This window comes from Rhincodon typus, chromosome 29 (assembly GCF_021869965.1).
Source record: "Rhincodon typus isolate 14 chromosome 29, sRhiTyp1.1, whole genome shotgun sequence".
Lineage (NCBI taxonomy): Eukaryota > Metazoa > Chordata > Chondrichthyes > Orectolobiformes > Rhincodontidae > Rhincodon > Rhincodon typus.
Window position 1 is genome coordinate 27,513,131 of NC_063360.1, and position 22,372 is coordinate 27,535,502.

The window sequence follows — 22,372 nt, forward strand, 5'->3', positions numbered from 1 at the left end:
TGACAACCTCTGTTCTAGTTTTCATTTTCACCGTTGCACTTTGCTGACAAGGCCTCTCCTGTTAAAAATCACCATATGCTCTGATTGTCGACAAACAATACCACAGGAAGCCTGCTAGTATCTCTGGGGGCTAATGGGGAAAGAAACTGAGTATTTTTGTTCAAGAGTCATCAAACCTGACATCCAGAGCGCTACACATGAGATTAGATTCAAATTCAAGTTGCCTGCTCACGTTGCTGCTTAACTATTAAGCTGGTGATATGTTACAAACTCTTTTAACATACATAATGTCCCACCGAGTCTTTGTCATCACACTTCCTCTTCTTGCCATCAGTCGTACTGTAGTCGAGGGAGCCTCTGTGCTTGTCTTCAGCTCGCACGCTGTCAGAGGGAGAGACTGATTTACTCTGTGGAAAGACAAGGACATTGAAATGTGTTAATCCTCTGAAATACAGCTCCCCCAACCCCCAACCCCGGTCACTATTCTCACTTGTCAAAGGTGCATCCTTAGCAACACACACCAACTGCTTTAAATCCATGAGTCTAATTGTTCTTATGTTGCAGGCCTGGCCCCTCAGGAAGTTGACCCAGGTGTGTTATTATGTTACGTTTACATGGGAAGAGTGTGTGAGAAATAAAAGCCACTGAATGACAGGCACTGCCTGTGGTAGCGAGGCCTGTAAATAGGTGCAACATACCATTTACAAGATATAAGACATCATAATGACTCCCCATTTGTGTCTGTGTACAGATTTAGCCTATACCATGACTTCAGACATTCCGTCCTTTAACTTGCACAAAATCGAGATTTCCAAAATCTGGGAGATATAAGATGTAGGAACAGAACTAGGCCATTCACCCCACTGGGTCTCAGCGACCACTCAATGAGGTCATGGCTGATCTGACGATCCTCAGCTCCACCTTCCTGCCTTTTCCTTATGATCCTTGATACCCTTTCTAATTAAAAATCTATCTGTCTCAGCCTTGAATATACTTAATGAACTGGCCTCAACAGGCCTCTGTGATAAATAACTCTACACATTCACTGCCCCCTGATAAAGGAAATTCCTGCTCATCCCTGTCGTAAATGGGTGATCCCTTAGTCTGAGATTATGCCTCTTGGTCCTAGATTCCCTCACAATAGGAAGCAATCTCTCTACATCTAGTCCCCTAAGAATCTTACTTGTTTCACTAAGGTTTACTCTCATTCTTCTAAACTCTAAAAAAGTACAAGCCCAGCCTACCCAACCTCTCCTCACAAGAAAATCCCTCCATACCTGGTACCAGCAGGTAAACCTTCACCCGACTGCCTCCAGTACCACTATATGTTTCCTTAGATAACGGGACTAAAACTGCTCACAGTCTTCCAGTTGTGGATTGATTAATGGCTTGGTATAGCTTTAACGAGATCTCCCTATTTTTATACTCCGGTCGCTTTGAAATAAAGGCCAACAGTCCATTTGCTTCCCTATTACCTGCTGAAACTGAATGCTAGCTTTTTGTGATTCATGCACAAGGACTCCCAAATCACTCTCTGTTGCAGCTTTCTATAGTCTTCCCCCATTTAAATAATATTCAGCTCCTCTGTTCTTCCCTGGCAAAGTGCATAACCTCACATTTCCCCACATTATGTTCCATCCACCAAGTTTTGCCCACTCACTTAACTTGTCTAAATCCCTCTGTAGACTCTGTGTCGGACTCACTATTTGCCGTCCCACCTATTTTTCTGACGTCTGCAAACTTGGTGATAGATCATTCAATTCTGTCATCCAAGTTATTAACATATATTTTAATTAATTATGACCCCAGCACTGACCCTTGAGGCATTCTGCTAATTACAATTTGCCGTCCTGAAAATGCCCCCTTTTTCCCAGCTCTCTGTCTTTTATTCGTCAGCCAATCCTCTATTCATAGTAATACACTACCCCGAAAACCATAGGCTCTTTTATTAGTTATTACTTGCAGTACTTTTTTAGAAATCCATCTATATCTATCTACTGGGTCCCCTTTATCTATCATGTTTGTTACCTCCTCAAAGAACTCTAATAAATTTGTTTAGCATGATTTCCTCTTCAATAAAGCCATGCCGACTCTGTGTGATTTCATTTTGCGTTTCTAACTGCTAAGCTATTACAACCTTTCTAATAGCCTCCAAAATTTTCCCAATGATACACGTTGAGCTATTGGGCTTGTGGATTTTGCCTCCTTTCCTTTTTGAATTGGGTTTTATACTGGCAGTTTTCTAATCGATAGAATAGAATCCCTACAGAGTGGAAAGAGGGCATTTGACCCACCAAGTCAAATCCTCTGGGACTTTTCCCAAATCTAAGGGTTCTTTTAGGATTACTACCAGTACGTCCACTATCTCTGTGGCCACTTCCTTTAAAATCTTAGGAATCGACCCATTGGGACCAGGAGACTTTCCAGATTTTAGCCCCATTAGTTTCCCTCGTACCTTTTCTCTAGTGACAATTATTATGTTTATATCCTGCCCTTCTTGGACCCAGTGAATGTATATTATTTTTGGAATATTATTAATGTGCTCTGAGACTAAAGTATTTTGTTAACTCGTCTGCCATTTCCTGGTTCCCCATAATTATTTTCCCAGCCTCATTCAATAAGGGCCATATATTCACTTTGGTCCCCTTTTTCATTTTTAAATATTTAAAGAAACCCTTTTGTCTTCTTTAAAATATTACTTGCTGGTTTAGCCATATAGTTTATTTTTTCCTTCTTTATTATTTTTTGGTCATCTTTTGTTGGTTTTTAAAACCTTCTCAATCCTCTGGCTTACCACTAATCTTTGCCACATTGTATGTTTTTTCTTTCAATTTTATACTATCCTAAACTTCCTTGGTTAACCATAGCTGGATTATCCTCTTCCTAGTATCCTTCTTCCTCACTGGGCTATATCTATGATGTGAGTCATAAAGCTATTTCTTTAACATCTGCTATTGCTCATCGACCGTCTTTTCTGCTAAACCTCGTTCCCAGTCCACTCCAACCATTGCAGCCCTCATTCTTACGTAATTACCCTTATTTAGGTTTAGCATTGCTATTTCTGACCTACATTTCTCACTCTTAAATTCTACAATGTACTGGTCACTTTTCCCAAGAAGACTCTTACTCAGGAATCCTTTACTTGACCTGAGTCATTGGATATTGCCAGATTTTCAGGTTGTTGGCCTCTTACACAAGTCTGCCATTTATTCCCCATTCGTACATGGCCTAATATGATAATGGTGAGCTGTCTTTTTGGATCGCTTGGTAGTAATTTGGTATAACTGGATACTTTGCAAGAGGGTCATTACTGTGGTTACACTAGACTCACTTATTGGATAGGTGTGGAAGGCAGGTTTCCTCCCTGAATAGGTATTCGTGAACCAGTAAACCTCACAGTCACTTTGCAAACTGACGCCATCTCTTGACTTACAGTTTGCAGATGTTTTTAAATAAACTAAAGCTCTCAAACTGCGATAGTAGGATTTAACCTTAAGTTATTTGCACGATCAGGCCATGTCTCTGGAATTCCAAACCGGGAGGATAATCGCTACACCACAACACCCAGGAAGTGGCTCACCGTAGGCTCAGAACAGTTCAGATGATTAGTCATCCACCTAATGTGTTAACCCTGTTTCTCTCTCCACAGGTGTACACAACCTGCTTAGTATTTCCGACACAATGAGTGGTTGGAAACTGGAATGCACTGCCTGGCACGATGGTGGAGACAGGGTCAATCGAAACATTCAGGAGTGCATTAGATAGTTATTTGAAAGGAAAGAATGCGCCAGGGTTTGGGGAAAAGGCACTAAATCATAATGCTCACTGCAGAACTGGTGCAAACATGATGGGATGAATGGCCTTTTACTGCATCATAACAATTCCGTGATTTGATGAGCATTTTCTGTTTGTGTTTCCAATTTCCAGTATCCAAAGTAGCTGAAGTTGTTCCGAGTTTCAGAGCAGTAACAACTGCAAATTCTGAGCGTTTGTTGTCAAAACACCATCAATCCTGACCATCATGCTATTGAAGGTAACAACCTGGAAGTGGTGATGTGACCATCACTGTTTCCCCAACCAACAAATCCAAGAATGAAGAACTGCTGTCCTTTATCTCATTGATGGCAGTGCATTGTTGCTGCCCTTTATAAGAAACACTGCACCTCAAAGTTAAACTGCAAAGGGCTTCTGATACAATAAAGCAATACATAAAAACAAGGGCATCAATAATTGGAGTCCACAACAGAGAGACTGGGCAGGAGATATTCAGGAGGTCCCTACTAAGCAATGGGTGAGGGCAGCCTGGGTCCTGATATCAATTGATATGATCATTAAATTTTGTATCAAGATTCACATGCAAATAATTCTCAGAAAGGTAATAAGAGGCCTAATGCCATTTACAGCATGAAGAAGAATCATAGAATCAAAACAAAAAGAGGCCATCTGGCCCATCAAGTCTGCACTGACCCTCCAAAGAACATCCCACACAGGCCCACCCCATAACACCCCACATGGGTATTTACTGTGGCTGACCCACCTAACCTGCACATCCCTGGACACCACTGGGCAATTCAGCATGTGGCCAATCCACCTCAGTGACACATCCCTGGACTGTGGGAGGAAACCGGAGCACCCGGAGGAAAGCCACGCAGACACAGGGAGAAAATGCAAAGTCCACACAGGCAGTCGTCCAAGCCTGGAATAGAAACCAGGTCTGTGGCACTGTGAGGCAGCAGTGCTAACCACCTTCAGGAAAGACAGGAAATCAGGCTGGAGCTATGGCAAGACAGTGATTTGGGAATGAGAAACATACAAGTGGGAGAAAATGGCACCGCTGTGCCAATTATACTGGCAGTGTCGGGCAGACAGCTGATCAGCAAGGGTATTGGGATTATATGTGAGGAGGCTTTGGATATGAAGGCTATACATGTAGGTGGCACACCTCAATGTATAAATATTATACAATTTGCTATACGTGGGCGCAGCTTGACATAGCTTTGAAGGAATTTTTCTGAACAGGAGCCTCGGTATGACACTGAGCTTTAACAAGGTTTATTCAGCATATTGATATCACCACATGACATGAAACAACAGACTACAGTGGGGGACAAGGAAAACAAATGAATAAAAAGATGACAGCCCTTTCAATGATAAAATAGATTTCTTCTACTTTAACCTTTGTTGTGCTTGTTTTTCACACACAAACTGGTTTCTCTGCTTAAATCTCTTCCTTCATCACTTGCAGAACACAGGCCAGTCTTTCCAACTGAAATTCCACCATCGCCACGCTAGTAAAAGTGCAGAGTGAATGAATCAAACATTCTTAAACACGGCCACCTGGATTAATTCAAACAAACACAAGCACCTTTGAAATCATTGCTTTCTGTGACCCCCTGGTAGCCTTCCCTTATCAAATTGCAGTGAATCGAAAACTCTCTTAAATAAGCAACAGCAGAGGCAAGTCCAAGAGAAACAAGAGCCAAACCAATCAAGCATGAAAAGACAAAGTTGCTTCTGTCTCTTGGAGACACACCCCCACAAAAGCATAGAGCAAATGAGACATCACAGAGATGGAAAAACACACCTCAGCTCAGAGGGATGTTTGCCCTCAATGCTGTTTAAGAATCCACAACCTGTTGATCTGTTTGTTTAGCCTATTCAGCACCTGCAGTGATGTTTACTCAACACCAAATACCTCATCCAGCTTTAAACCTTAATTAGATGTCAACGTTATGCTGATACTAAAAGAACTCAAGCTAGATGTTATCCACGGTAACCTGCTTACCTCAGAAGGTTGTGCGTTTTAGTCTCATTCCAGGGATTGAACACCAAAACCAAGATTGACACTCCACTGCAGTGCTGAGGAAGTACTGCACTGTCAGAGGTACCATTGAGAATGTTAACCAAGGTTCAGTCTCCACTCTCAGGTGAACCAAAAAGATCCATTGCTATTATTCTTAAGAATAGTCAAAGAGATGTGTATTGATACTCATCCCATTCTTCATAACACAGTGAAAGTTTGCACTAATTAGCCAGTGTGCTTTCCGTTATTACAGCAGTGAGGAAATTTCAATGTATGGATGACTGTTAAGAATTTTACAGCATTCTGAGATTCTCAAGGATGCTACAGAATTGAGAGTCTTTCTTTCCTTTCATTTTAACACCATTGTTGCATCCTACGTTCCTTTTTATTTTTCCTGCTGCTGCACAGTCCTCCAAGGTCCGAGTGTGGCAATGGCTTCTGGAACCGGGACTGGCACCGACATAATGTGGACCCTTGAGCAGCTCATGGCCAAACAGATTAGAGGGAATGTCGGTTACACCAGTAACAAACTTAACTACTCTATGAAAGTGGGCCTTTCAGCATTGAGAAAATGTTTCTGAGCATCACAGTGGCAATAGATTTGATGCCCATGATTCTTTCAAGTATTGCAAAAATGGCGTGAAACATAACTGTATTGAATGCCAACCAGTGGCAGCATAGATGCGAAGAACCGCAGATGTGGAGCTGTTATTTCATTCAACCACAACTGAACCATGCCAAAATCATTCTTTGTTACTGTTAGCTCTTACCCATGCCTCCATGTGGCTAATGGATAGAGGGAGATCATGTAGTATGTCCAAATTGAACAAGCTGTCAAAATATTAAAATTACACATGTTCTGCCATTTGGCCAATTACTAAACTACTATTGCATGTCATTACAAAGCTTGTACAATGGGCCAGAGCACTTTTGCTGCATCCCTTATTCGACTTGCCTCCAATAATGAAATGAATCCAACGAGGATTTAAATTTACTGCCATTAGAAATCCATTTTTTAAGAGGACTGGCACTGTGTCAACCTTTCCCATTTACTCTAACTCAATCTCTGCCACTTCCTATGATGCCACCTGAAAAGATGGAAGCCAGTTTCTTTAAGTAGTTAGTGCCATACAAATTATGCCAATTTCAGGTCTTCACTTTGTGTCACTCATTACAAAGAGGGCATTAGTAAGATGTCAGACATGTTGAGCCAATTCCCCAAGTATAAGAGGGCTGTAAGTTAAGTCAATACAGATTTGTGATTGACAAGAAAATGTATGCTTGATCTACCAGAGCAGCTAAGATTGGGTTATTGCTATTTTCAGTTGCTAGGTAGAATGGCAGGGCCACTGGCTACAGCTTCTCTGCTGCCAAAGAGATGAGAACAATTTCTTCACCCACAGACTGGTGAGCCTGTGGAACGCTTTGCTAAAGGGAGCTGTTGAGGCCAAAACATTGAATGTTGCGAAGAGGGAGTTAGATGTAATTCTTAGGGCTGAAGGGTTGAAAGGGTTTGGGGAGGAAATGCGAACAGAGTACTGATTTGGATGATCAGCCATGATCATACAGAATAGCAGAGCAGGCTTGAAGGGCTGAATGGCCTATTCTGGCTCCTATTTTCTATGTTTTTAAAGCACCTTGACAGCTATTATTTTAGTTAACAAATACCAGTGGTTCCTCACTCAATGGTTCCAAGCCAACACCAACATCAGCCTTGAGAAATTCACACACCATGAATAGAATCATGGAATCCCTACAGTTTGGAAACAGGCCATTCAGTCCATTGAGTTCACAATGACCCTCCGAAGAGCATTCCACCCAGACCCAACCCCCTACCCTATCCTTGTAACCCGGCATTTCCCTTGACCAATCCACCCAGCCTGCAAACCCCTGGACACTATGGGCAATTTCCCAAGGCCAATCCATTAACCTGCACATCTTTGGACTGTGGGAGGAAACCAGAGCACCCGGAGGAAACCCGCACAGACACAGGGAGAATGTGCAAACTCAACGCAGACAGTTGCCCGAGGGTGGAATCAAACCCAGGTCCCTGGTGCTGTGAGGCAGCAGTGCTAACCGCTGAGTCACTGTGCACCTTTGGCAATCTTTGACATTTCCTCTACTGGTGCCGTCAGAGACATGAGACTTCTCCACTGGCAGTCCGGGGTACAGGGCACTACAATATAGCCTGCCACAATGATGCCAGGAGACCTGAGCCACTCAGTAGCAAGAGCCTAATGTCAATGTACCCTTCAGTCAGGGTATGTTTGGGATAAGGGTGTGGGCATGGTGAAGAATCCATTTCAGAATAACTGGCCTGCATTAATTTGCCTGTGAGGACTATCGCTGCTTTAATGCCTTGTTGAAGTCTGGCCTGATGCATTACAGCAATGCTCCACACAGATCTCTGCCTGAACTTGCATGAAACTAGTTCACACCTACTGATGAAAATAAGAGAACATTGAGAATAAAATGATTGTTGTGTGTCACGGCTTTAAGTAAATGGAATGTTCTGGATCAAATACCTATTCCAATGAGTTAGTCTTTTAAAAAAGAAATGAGTGCCACACCAAGTTTTCCCTCACTGTGGTGAATTGCTGCTCAGGGTGGAGGCATTTTAATGTTTGAGAAGAGGTCAAAAGTTGCAAAGCTCTGATGATTCAGAATGTTTCCCTCCTATTGGCTGAGCAATACAGATTGAAATATGCCAGGTTCAATCCTCCAGTTTGTGCAGGGTGAATTATGTCAACTGTGACAGTGGGAGGGGCACTCCTGGGTTAGAAAGGAAAATGGGGCAGGGTTCCTGAGCACTGTCCAGTAGCATGCAGAGTAAGCAATGCATCACTGTGATGCTCTGCCAATTGAAAAGCAATCAGGACTAGCACATGAATCATGTTCGCTCGGACAAGATATTGAGGTCTTTTGATATACACCTCCGGAAGTGGGCAATACTGTTGGAAAAGAAGGACATTAGCAACAAGGGACTAACACAATCAGAACTCACATGACTGCCTGTCAGTTGCGTTTTAGTTTCTAATTGGCTGGGCTGCTAAATCTATTTCCCAATCAGTAAAATCCGAGCTTTTCGAAACAGGCCAGGAGAAACAAAGGGAAGTAAAAGAATTTCAATTTAATTCATTTCCCTGCCGGCTCTTCCTTCAGCTCAATGGGAGTTATATTGACATTTTGCCACAGTGTGAAACAGACAATAGCAAGACATTCCTCTGATACTTTTATTTCTTTCAAAATAGCAGAAATAAAAATTGAAAGATATAAGGGATGGGGGAGGGACTTGCGCTGGGGTATTCCCTGTTTTCCACCGTTCCATAAAGTCAAAGTGATTCCCCCCCACATTGACTCCGTGTTAGCTGCTGGTTCCACATTCTCCCACATTCTAAGTTGTGCGACACCAGGTCCAACATTTTGACCTTCTGCCCCACCAAGGAGAAGCCAACCTGCGACGATCCAACCTTTACCACAAACCAGCAGCACCTTCAGGGCAGAAAGGCAGCAGCACAAGCAGACCAGGAACACTCTGCACCTTTTCCTCATCCCCTGAGGGTCTGGCATCACCCAGCGCCTGCCTGGCATTTGCAAGCGGCAGCCATCGGAAAGTCCTCACAGGCAGCGCAGGGTCAGCTGCAGCAAAACCACAACCGCCGACAAAGAGGGCAGGGCGGAAGGAACAAAACTGCGCTTTAACGCTCCTGGCCCAGAGTGGAATTGGTGCCAGCTTTGTGCCCGCCCTTTTTGACTCAGTGCTGATTTATCTGTGCTCTAGCAGATGGAGGCGCAGCAGAGAGCCCTCTCAGTGTTTCCTTACGGAGCTCTTCTCCCATCTGCTGCATCAGGAACTTTCAAAGTCGCAGCTGCCGGAATTAATGAATTTTAAATGATCATTGCTTGCTGTAAAAGCTACATACATTACTGTTGGTGGGGGGTTTGCTTGAATGTGCTTCTACATTGAGTAGATTAACCCCTGGCAGTCCTGAATCTCTCTGGTTAGCAGCTCTCAGCCGTGCCTCTGCTCAATGGCTGCTTTGTTTTACTGCCTTTTGATTGCTCCCTTGTGGTTTTTCTCTTTCCCTTCCTGAAGGCTGGAGAGGCTGGGACTGGAGTGGAGGCTGAGCGGTGACCTTATAGAGGTTTGTAAAATAATGGGGGACCTGGATAAGGTGAATAGCCGAGGTCTTTTTTTCCCATGATGGCGGAGTCCAGAACTAGACGGCATAGGTTTAAGGTGTGAGGGGCAAGATTTATAAGGGACTGGAGGGGGAAACTTTTCATGCAGAGGGTGGTACATGTATGGAACGAGCTGCCAGGGGAAGTGGTGGAGGCTGGTACAATTACAACATTTAAAAGACATCTGGACAGGTACATGGATAGGAAAGGTTTAGAGCGATATGGGTCAAATGCAGGAAAATGGGACTAGTTCAGTTTAGGAAACCTGGTTAGTATGAATGAGTTGGACTGAAAGGTCTGTTTCCATGCCGTATGACTCTATGAAGCCACTAATCCATGTCATCCAATCGACATGAAACCATTCACCGTAAACAACGCTAATACAATTTGAGCATCTCAGCCACTGATTTCTTCATAGAACAGATCCATGGAACTCGACAGTGTGGAAGTAGGCCATTCGGCCCATCGAATCCAAACTGCTCGTTGTTGGGGTAGAATCCCCCACCTCCCCCTCGGCTAATGACAGCCTGCCGCTGGGATTATTCCCCTGCAAGAGGCATCATCAAGTTGCTTTCTGTCCTCACTTCCCTGCTGTCCACTGGATTGCATGATTTTTCAGTTTTTGTTTCCCCTTCCTGGCCCTCAGTACCGAGGGAGTGCCCCGGTGGGTCGTCTGGCTGGGTTTGACTGTGCATTATAGACATCCATAGCTACCTGAAACCCGAAAGATCCTTCGACAGCACCTCTCAAAACCGAGATCTCAATCACCGAGCAGGACAAGGCCAGCAGACACATGGGAACACCAGCCTTTGCAAGATCACCTCCAGGTCACACACCACCATGACTTGGAAATATATCACCATTCACTCAATGTCGCTGGGTCAAACTCCCTTCCTGGCACCCAACCCTCACCATGGGCTATAGTGGCTCAAGTCTGCAGCTCAGCAGCACCTCCTCAAGGGCAACTAGGGGCAGGCAGTAAATGGGGGCCAGCCAGCAACGTTCGCGCTCCATAAACAAATGGAAACAAAAGACTGAATCTCAGCTGCAGCTCATTTTGTGCCATACATGCCTCGGAGGTTCAGGGCTCAAGCCCCCCTCCAGAATTTGAGTACAAAGATCAAAGCCGACACTCCAGTACAATACTGAAGGAGTGCTGCACTTTCTGAGGTGCTGTCTTTTGGATGATGTGTTGAACTGAGGTTCTATCAGCTTGTGGATGTGAAAGATCCCCGGTACTGTTTTGTAACAAGTGCAGTGGAGATATCCTTAGTGTATTGTCCAATATATACTTCTCAACTGCCTTCAAAAAGACGATTTTCTGGTGGTTACCACATTGCCGCCTGTGAGAGTTTGCTGAGGAACATTAGAACAGTGACTACACTTCAAACATACTGTTCTTCAGGTTTGTATAGAACACTGGAGCTGCCCAGAGATCATGTCAAGCCCTACATGAATGCAAATTTTTTGTTTTCACAAGCTGTGTACATAATATGAGTGCCAACTGGTACAGCGCAGACATACACATTTGTGTACTTTTTGCCAATTTAAACCACTATCCATCCCTGTCTCCAGAAATGTCCACCTCTTTCCAGCATGCAGTTCCAGCTCTAATGGAACTGTGCACACATGTACCTCAACAGAAACAATCTCTTCCCTAAATTAGCAAAGGGAATAAACACGATTCCCATCAATACAGTGGAGAAAAAAACAGATGTCCCCTACCAACAGTCCCACAACAACCAAAAAATGTGAATGTGGCTCAAAGTTTACTTTAATCCATTGTGTGTTTTTGAGCTGTCTGGCATACCAGAATTAACTGGTTTAAGTAACCTTTGACGCGGGCAAGGGAAAGGGTCAAAGTTCAAAGTGCACCTCTCCAGACTTGCCCTAGTCAAACTTTGTATTCAGCAGATATAGACTGCTGAATGCTTTGAGTTGCTGTTGGACGGTGAAGTGTTGTTTGCTCAGGAAACTGGGGGCCATGCTCTGGTCCCTGCCCCTCATTCCAGTATGTAATGATGGTTTCAGACCTTTGCGCAGCGCACAGAGCTCTGTGATGGGTGCAAGTGAATATAATTATCCTTTAATCACACTGACACCATTCAGTTTACCTCAGCCTGAAATGAAGCATCAGGATCGGATATCTGCATTTTAAAACAACTGTTGCTTCACAAATTAAAAGTTCAAATCAGGAGACCACGGGCCAAAATAGAATTAGGAGCAGCAGTGGAGCAAACTGAGTCTACTCTGCCACCACTAAGGCTATGGCTTTACAAGGAGGTGATGGCCTAGTGGTATTATCATTGGACTGCTAATCCAGTAACCCAGGTAACGTTCTGACAACCCAGGTTCAAATCCTACCATGTTGTGGAATTTGAAACAACAGAAATCTGAACTGTGTGAATACACTTTACGGTCCTTTTCTTCCCCCTTACCCATTGACCCCCTTAGATCCAAATTACAATCTTGCACAGACTCAGTGACAAAGCATTAGCAGCTCTCTGCGGTACAGTATTCCTAAATCCCTCTTCAGATTGAACGAAAGAGGTGGCTCCTGTCAGAAGGCTCTCCTGAGCAGGCTGCCAAAGTGATCCTGCAGAACGTTGCATCGTCAGCGCCCTGAAACAAGCACCAAAACACACAACGCCAGAGGTGAGAACGGCCCTTCTTGTTAGCTCTTTAATCCACACAAGGAATCTGAGTCCCCATGCCAGGATGGGGCACTGATGACTGGGGAGGAGGTAAGAGCTGGTAACCTACCCCCATCTGCCAGGCAGATCTTCAGCCTGAGCAGTCTATAGTGCAGTATCCTGTGTTGTACAAACAGATCCCAAAGATGTACAGTAAGTCAAAGACCAAAGGGTGAAACATAGAAAATAGGAGCAGGATTCAGCCCTTTGAGCTTGCTGTGCCTCTCCATATAATGATGCCTGGTCATCCAACTCCGTCCCCTGTTTTCACCTTCACCCTCTAACTTTAATTCCCTGTAGTCCTGAGGCATATATCCAACTCCTTCTTGAAAACATTCACTGTTTTCGATTCAACCGCTTCCCGAGGCACTAAATTCCACAGGCTCATCATTCTCTGAGTGAACAAATGTTTCCTCATCTCAATCTGAAATGGCCTACCCCATATCGTTAGACTATGGCCCTGGTTATTAACTCTGCAGTCATGGGGGAGCGTCCTTCCTGCGTCTAAGGGGAATGACTTTCCTGGCAGAAACTTTATGTTTCAAGATCAGCCGCCATCAGGGTTCACATGTTGAGGGATATCTCAAAGCTTCACGCAGCCGTCACAGAGGCTCCATGGAAATGGCCAAGACTTAAAGCTGTGACATTCCTTGTTGAGAGGTCGAATTTTATGTCACAATCAAAAAGCGTATGGTACCATAGGGCTGCTCTGTCTTTAGAGAGAAATGACTGGCTACCAGTTTAACTTGAGGGTCACCAGGCTTTAGGCAAGGGCGGAGGGCCTTCATCCTATACTCATGGGGGCAGGAACTGAACCTGCACTGTTAGCGTCACTCTGCATCACAAACCAGCCGTCCAGCCAACCAACTCCCTTAACATTCATGAAGGGGAACAGGGCCTCTGTAAAGAGTGCACCTCGAGCATACTTTCTCTGCTTTGAAAACGCTGTAGCAATGCCAATGAAAACTGTCCAGCTCAATGTAGTGCAACATTAAATAATGTAGTGGATAGAGATGAATCACCCATTGGAAACACAGACAATGTCAAATGCAATGGTCCAGACTTTGAAGTACAACAGTACGTAGCAGTATCACAATGCTTGAAACAGTGTGTGCCTTTGAACTGTGTTAGCTGACCTGAACAGAGTTCTTTCTGGGTTGTATTTATATATAGCTTGCATTGTTTGTGGAAGAAAAACCCACGGTTTGAGGTTTCAGCCTCAGGCTGTACTGCAATTTCAGCATTAATGTGGAAAAATTATCGCTTCAGAGCAACATCTCAGAGGCAACATCCACCTTAAGCTGACTCCACTCATGCCAAGGGAAGCAAGTCTGTTCCCTGATTCTGTTTGACACCCTATGACTGTAAATCCATGGTACTGTCAAACTGGGTTTAAAAAATGTTGATGGCTTCTCTTACGACGGGCAGGGGGTGGGTAGGGGGGGCGTGGGGTGCAGGTTCAGATCAAGGAGAGAAGGGAGGAAGTGGTTTGACCAGGGTCATTTTTGAAATCAACTTACAGTTAGAGCATAAGACCACATGATTAGAATTAGGCCATTCAGCCCATTGAATCTGCTCCACCATTCAATTACGGCTGATGTTCAACCCCATTCTCCTGCCTTCTCCCCACATCCGTTAGCCCCTTACTAATCAAGAACCTATCTATCTCTGCCTTAAACACACTTAATGACTTGGCCTCCGCAGTCTTCTGCAATAATATGTTCCACAGATTAACCACTTACTGGTTGAAAAAATTCTTCCTCATTTTCCGTTCTGAAGGATAGTTCCTTCATTCTGAGGCTGTGCCTTTTGGTCCTAGTCTATCCAACTAGTGAAAACATCTGCTCCACATCCAGTGCATCCAGGCCTCTCCGTATTCTGTTTTAATGTGATCCACCCTCACCCTTTGAAACTCCATCAAGTACAGATGCAGAGTCCTCAAACGCTCCTCATATGACAAGCCCTTCATTGCCAGGATCATTCTTGTAAACCTCCTCTGGACACCCTCCAATGCCAGCCCATCATCCCTTAGGTACAGGGTCCAAAACTGCTCGTAATTTTCCAAATACAGTCTGACCAGAGACAGCCTCAGCAGTACATCCCTGCTCTTGTATTCTAGCCCTCTTGAAATGAATGCTAACATTACATTTGCCTTCCTAACTGCCAACTGAACCTGCATTGTAACCTTCAGAGAATTATGAATTAGGACTCCCAAGTCCCTTTCTGTTTCAGATTTCAAAGCCTTTCCCTGTGTAGGAAATAGTCTATGTCTCTATTCTTCCTACCAGAGTGCATAACCTCACACTTTTCCACAATGTATTTTATCTGCCACTCTTTGACAACTCTCCTAGCTTGTCCACAATTCGTTCTGCAGCCTCCCCATTTCCTCAACACTACCTGTCTCCCCACCTATCTTTGTGTCATCTGCAAACTTAGTAATTTAAATGTTGACTGAGTCACTATTATGGAGCTACAGTATATTGCTGGAGTTTCAGCCAGGCTAGTTGGCCCCTTTCACCTTTGACGTTTATACCCATCTCTGTGCAGAATGTTGAGCTCATTAGCTCTGGAGTGAGGTGCGGGTGACCTGAACAAATACAGCACCATTCAGAAGGTACAGAGAGGGCATCATAGTACACACTTAATGGTATTATCACTAGACTATTCATCCAGAGCCCCAGCTAATGTCCTGGGGATCTGGGGTTGAATCCTGCCACAGCAGATGGCGGAACTTGAACTGAATGAAAATCTGGAATCAAGAGTCTAATGATGACCAGGAAGCCATTGTTGATTGTCAGAAAAACCCATCTGAAACCTTTAGGGAAGGAAAGTGCCATCCTTATCTGGCCTGGCTCTAGACCCACAGCAATGTAATTTTGTTTTAAATTGTCCTCAGGGCAATTAGGGATGGGCAATAAATGCAATAAAGAGAATGAAAAATGAAAAAAAGACAGCGACTTCAGCTCATCAGATATGATGTAAACACAACACTGGCTTCCACTGACCTTCCCAAACTCACATCCATTCCCTGAGAACACACCCCCTCTCCCCCCACTCACCCACACCCAGAGAAAATGCCCTGCAAAGACCAAGAAGGCCCTTCAACAAAATTATGCACATTTGAAGGTGATCTGAAGCATACTTTTAATGCAGGTTTGAATCTGAATATGTGGGAATGTCAGCAGGGGAGAGAACTTTGACTGCTTTCTGCAGTTATTTTAATACAGTTTGTACAAGACATTGGTAAGGCCTCTTCTGGAGCACTGTATCCAGTTCTGGTCTCCCTGTTATAGGAGAGACAGTATTAGCTGGAGAGGGTTCAAAAGAGATTTATCAGGATGTTGCTGGGAATGGAGGGTCTGAGTTATAAGGAGAGGCCGTATAGACTGGAGCGTAGGAGACTGGGAGGTGACCTTGTACAGGTTTATAAAATCATGAGGGGTATAGGTAAGGGAATGGCAGGTGTCTTTTCCCTAAGCTTATTCCAAGACTTGGGGGACAGATTTTTAAGGTGAGAGGAAAAAGATTTTAAAAAAGACATGAAGGGGAATTTTTTATACAGAGAGTGCTTCGTGTGTGGAATGAAATTCCGGAGGAAGTGGTAGATGAGGGTACAGTCACAACATTTAAAAGACATTTAAGTAAGTCCATGAATAAGAAATATTTGGAGGGATATGGACCAAATGCAGGCAGGTGGAACCAGCTTAGTTTGGGATTATGGTCAGCATGGACGGTTGGACTGAAGGTACAATTATATTAGATGTTTCAGTGCATATTAATCAAGCATAAAACTTAAGGAAAGTAAATCTTGGTATCAGCTGGTGCCATTTAAAATGTATCTCATTCACTTAAAGAGTGCCAAGCTACAGCCAGAGAGATGTGGTATCCACACATTCTTTCCCATCAGTGAGTCATCCAGGGTGAAATTACCACGCAGCTCCTCCTCCTCCTCACATACAAAGTATCTCCTCAACTTATGTCAACAAAACATTTTCAATCCTCATCATAGATCTCAGGAGAGGTTCCTAAACTCAAGGGCAAGGTAGGCCCATCTCCTGATCCCCTCTTGCTTTTAGTAACCCTGTGTGCTACTCTCCATATTATGTGCTCTTGGTTCTTGTTATTATTGCTGAGCCAAACAGTTGGAAGCCAAAGGGCTCTTGGTGAAATTCCCAGGAATACAAAACTTGGCCTCAGCTACACCACAATCTGGGAGCCACAACTTTAGGAAGGATGTGGAGATATTGAAAAGAGTGCAAAAGAGATTGTGAGAATGGCTCCAGCGAAGAAGATAGACAGGGTAGATAAACAGCCTAGTGGTACTATCAATGGACTGTCAATCCAGAGACCAAGATAATGCTCTGGGAACCCAGGTTTGAATTCCACCACGGCAGATGGTGGTATTTGAATTCAATAAAAAAAATAAAGAAAAAAATCTGGAGTTAAGAGCCTAATGATGACCAAGAATCCAGTGTCGAGTGTTGGCAAAAACCCACCTGGCTCACTCATGTCCATCGGGGAAGGAGATCTGCCATCCTTACCTGGTCTGGCCTACATGTGACTCCAGACCAACATGATCAAGACGTGGGCGGCAACATGCAGTCAATCGCTCGCCTCTGCCATCACTCCGACACCTCCAACTGTGACACATGTCAGCCACTCACAAGGCAGTGTTCCCGCCCTGGACTGAAAGCTGGCCACAGTCTCATTGTGACAGAGTCCCTCCTAACATGGGTGCAGTAGCAATGACACCATGAAGCAGTTTTCACCCTGGACCGCACCCAGTGGAGACAGTTCAGTAATGGTCGTGTTTCCCAACGGCCCCTGCCCACTCTGCTTATACCCTGGTGCTATTAATTGGGTAACCATATGGGGTTTAAAACTTGCACACGTGCAGTTAATCATGGTGTCCTGTTCTGTTCTTGGTCGTTTTCAGTTGTAGAGCTCCACAAAATCCAGCAAAAAACTTGACTGGGAGATGGTAACATAGTTGGAATGTCACTAGATTCGTAATCCAAAGGCCCACGCTAATGGTCCGAAACCATGGGTTCAAATCTCACCACGGCAACTGGCAGAATTTAAATTCCATTCAATAAATATTCGGAATTGTAAGCTAGCATCAGTAATGGTAACCCTAAAAGTGTTGTAAGGACCCAGTTGGTTCACATATGTCCGTTTCAGAAGGAAAGTGCTGCCCATATCCGATCTAGGCTACATGTGACTCCAGACCCACAGTAATGTGGTTGACTTCAATGCCTTCTGAAAAAGCCCACAAACCACTCAGTGCAAGGGCAATTAGGGGTGGGCAACAAATGTTGGTCTTGCCACTTTTGTTCAATTGTTTATGAACGTGGACATTGCTGTCCTGGCCCACATTTATCACCCCATGGGCAGTTAAGAGTCAAATCAGCCACATTCTTGTGGGTCTGGACACACATTTAAACAAGACCCGGATAAAGTGGGCAGACTTCTTCCCTAAAGGATTTTTGCAACAATTGACACAGTCACATTCTGCATTTTTGCTTGGTTCCAGACATTTTAAAATTCAAATTTCATCATCCATCACGATGGGAACTAAACCCATGTCCTGGGAACTCTGGCCTGGGGTTCCATGCTTCAGTCTAGTGACATTAGCACCATGAAACCTGCGGTCCCTAGTGACACCCATATCCCATCAAAGAAGAAAAATAAACACCCGGCCAGTCCCCAGGAATCGAGCCACCATCACATCGCTGGGAAGTGTTGTCGAATAAACAGAACTTGTGATGCAGGTTCATAGTTCCCTGAAAGTGGAGTAGCAGGCAGACAGGGTGGTTATAAGGGTGTCTGGTACATTGGCCTTTATTGGTCAGTGCATTGAGTATAGGAGTTGGGATGTCACGTTGCGGCTGTACAGGACATTGTTTAGGCCACTTTTGAAACATTGTGTTAAATTCTGGTCTCCCTGCTTTAGGAACGATGTTGTGAAACTTGAAAGGGTTCACAAAATATTTACAAGGACGTTGCCGGGACTGGAAGGTTTGAGCTACAGGGAAAGGCTGAGTAAGCTGGGGCTAATTCCCCTGGAGCATCGGAGGCTGAGGGGTGACCTTACATAGGTTTATAAAGCTATGATGAACATGGATAGAGTGAATAGCCAAGGTCTTTTTCCCAGGGTAGGGGAGTCCAAAACTAGAGGGAATAGATTTAAGATGAGAGGGGAAAGGTTTAAACGGGAACTAATGGGCAACTTTATCACACAGAGGGTGGCGTATGTATAGAATGAGCTGCCAGAGGAAGTGGTGGAGGCAGGTACGATTACAACATGTAAAAGGTATCTGGATGGGTACATGAATAGGAAGGGTTTAGAGGGAGATAGTAGGCACTGCAGATGCTGGAGAATCCGAGACAACAAGGTGCAGGGCTGGATGAAGCCTTTTTCTAATGAAGGGTCTAGGCCCGAAACGTCAGCCTCTCTGCTCCTATGATGCTGCTTGGCCTGCTGTGTTCATCCAGCCCTGCACCTTGTTGTCTAGGGTTTAGAGGGATACGGGCCAAATGCTGGCAAATGAGACCAGATTTATTTAGGATATCTGGTCGGCATGGACGAGTTAAACCGAAGGGTCTGTTTCCGTGCTGTACAACTCTATGATTCTATGACTACGGCTCTAGGTTGCAAACCCTCTCCCTGGGAAGCTCCAACACCTCCAACCACACAAGCATCAAGCTGTTTTCATTACAGGGCTGCTTTGTAAATAATGCTTGAATGTGAAGCAGCAATGTCACCCACCCCTTGTGTACCCTGGAGGTTCCAGAATTAAAGATTCAACTCCACGAAATCGCTGTTGGGAAAAGAAAACATTAAGACAAAGAAATGTACTTTTAAAAATATTTCTTTGAGGAACTTGATTTACTTATCATAAATAAAAATGCATACAGAAAGGGAAATGAGACTATTTGGCTGGGAGGGCTGGTCATGACCTAAACTCCACTGGAGATACTAATTCAAAGACAAGCCTTTTAAGGAAGAGGAGTATTAGACATACTCCTGTAAATGTAAAATATTGTGGATACTGGAAATCTGAAATTCAAACAGGAAGTGCTGGAGAAACCCAGCTAGTCTGGCATTGTCTGTGGGGAGAGGAAGAAACTTAAAGTTTCAAGTCCTTTAAGATTTCTTCAGAATTCTTCAGTGGTTAGCACTGCTGCCTCACAGCACCACGGACACGGGTTCGATTCCAGCCTCCGGTGACCACCTATACAAAATCTGCACATTTTCCCTCCGTCTGTGTGGGTTCCTACTGGGTGCTCCTGTTTCCTCCCACAGTTCAAAGATGTGCAGGTTAGGTGGATTGGCCATGCCATATTGCCCCAAAGTGTTCAGGGGTGTGCAGGCTAGGTGGGTTAGCCATGGGAAATGCAGGATTACAGGAACAGGGTGGGTCTGAGTGGGATGCTCTTTGGAGGGTCAGTGCAGATTCAGTGGGCCAAATGGCCTCCTTCTGTAGTGTAGGGATTCTATGATTCCATAACTGAGAGAAGGCAGAAACATGATGAGTTATATATCTTGAAAAGGTGAGATGGGAGGAAGAGCTAAGGGAAAGTCTGGGTTGGGTTAGGGAATGGAGAAGTTAATTGACAATGAGCTAATGGAACAAATGCCAAAGGGAGTGCTGATGATTGCTGCAAGCAGACAAAGTATTGGTCCAGAGAGTGTACAAATGCCAAAGTAATGAATAATTTTGCCCAAAAGCAAGAACATGTCAAACAAGTTTCAAAGCAACAGAATTAAAATGGCTAGAGGAGTGAAATATTCCTATCCAATGTTGGGTCCAGCAGACTCAACTGACCTATTGGTACATGAGGAGTTGTTCCTTGAGTTTGCATTGAGCTTCGCTGAAACACAGAAACCAGAGACAGTCCTTTTCCCAGGGACGGCTGATGTATTTGTACTTTTTTCAATTCAGTAAACTCTACTTTCAGTGTATGCAATGTGACAGTCCAATACATTGTGACTGCAACCAAATGCAAAGTGGGTGATCACATTGTGCAACACCTCCATTCAGGATGGCCACATTTCTAGTCACCTATACCTTGAATTCTCTGCCCCATTCTCACTCTAACCTCAGCCTACTCCGTTCCAAATGAAGCTCAACACGACTTTCAGGAATCTTGCCGATTTCGCATTTTACAGCCTTCCACATTCATCACTGAAGTTAACAATTTCAGATTGAAATTGCTGTTCCCGTATTTTTGGATGATAGTTGATGGTACTGATCCTTGTTTACACCTTTTCAGACCCACCTTTTATTTCTAAACTTGTCCTATTACCATTTCTTTATGGCCTTGCATCATCATTCCTTTTATCTGTTAATCTCTCCTGCCTTTCACTAGGTCACACCCTTCCCTTTAGCTCTTCCTGCCTCCCCGCCAAAACCCACCTTTGCGCTTGCTTAAGTTCTGTAACAGCTCAAACATTTACCAGTTATGATGAAAGATCATCAGCTGCTTTTCTACCTTCACAGATCCAGAGAATGTCTGACTTTATTTCGGAGTTCCAGCATCAACAGCATACTGCTTTGGCCATTGAGGCAATTATCAGGCCTTCCCAGGGCATCACTCACAAGAGATTAATTAAGCATTGGGGTAAGGGCCTGTGAACTACAGAAATCCCTTCTTATTAGTTGAAGCATTATTTGCTGTCAGTGTGAGAGAAATGTTACAGGCATTGCCTTGTTTAAACAAAAAAAAAGGGCAGCACCCTAAAGTAGAACAAAGATGTTTCCTATTTGGAGATATCTCCAAATTGCCAATGAGGCCAGATTAATTCTGCTTAGCATTTGCAACAAAAGCCCATCACTTCTCATAGTCGTGTGGGTTACAAACAGAGGAGAGGGAGAAGCCTTGCCCCTTCAGTTTTCTTTCTGATATCCTCGTCTCTGGTATCGAAGTGCCTGTATACTCCAAAAGGAGGAATGAATTATGGCCTGTCACTCCTTATAACTGGCTATTTTATCCAGCAGTCTGAATGGTAATACATAGACAGACAAGCACACAATCATCTTCACAGACTGCATTAAATTTTAATGACCTTCAGGAGTCTTTTCTTAAAATTCAATTTCGGCTTCCTGTCCCTTTAATTATAAATCTCAAATCGGCAAGTACTTAATTTTCTCCCTTTTGTGATCTGCTTCTTGTTGATTTGGTTTCATTGTATTCTTTGCCTGTTCACTGATGTTCGCTGCCCCAGTTCTCTTTCTTAGTTCAAAAGTTCGCTCTCTTTTCTCTTAAATCCTCAGCGTTCTCTCCTCCCACCGTTCAGAATGCAGATCACTGGTCAGGTCTGTCCTTACCTTGGCCTCCACCAGGGCGTTCAGCTGCTTTCTTTCCTTTTCAGTTAAGTCACTTCACCAATACCAGGAGGCTTAAGAAAAGATGCGACAGCAACACACCCTGCCTGATGAGTGACGACTGCTGCTTATTATAACCTGCCACACACCCCTACCCCAAGCCCAAATCAACTGGCAGCTTATGCCACATTGCTTGCTCTGTGGCTGTTGGCAACATGAGCATTAGAGCCTTCCCTGGCGCCAAGGTTTATCACTGCATCAATCTGTCTTACAGGTACTTCTGCTCATATGCGTGTGTGTGTGTGTGTGTGTGTGTTGCTGTGTGTGTGTGTTGGTGTGTGTGTGTGTTGGTGTGTGTGTGTGTG

At 44.2% G+C, this 22,372-nt stretch overlaps 1 protein-coding gene across 1 annotated transcript in view; it reads right to left on the reverse strand.

Moving 5' to 3' along the window:
- Positions 1-22,372, reverse strand: part of LOC109925183 (transducin-like enhancer protein 1) — an 88,928-nt gene that overhangs the window by 55,756 nt on the left and 10,800 nt on the right. The window contains exon 2 of the mRNA XM_048613925.1: positions 285-407. Coding sequence (XP_048469882.1) covers positions 285-407 — 123 coding nt within the window. The remainder of the gene's footprint in view (positions 1-284; positions 408-22,372) is intronic.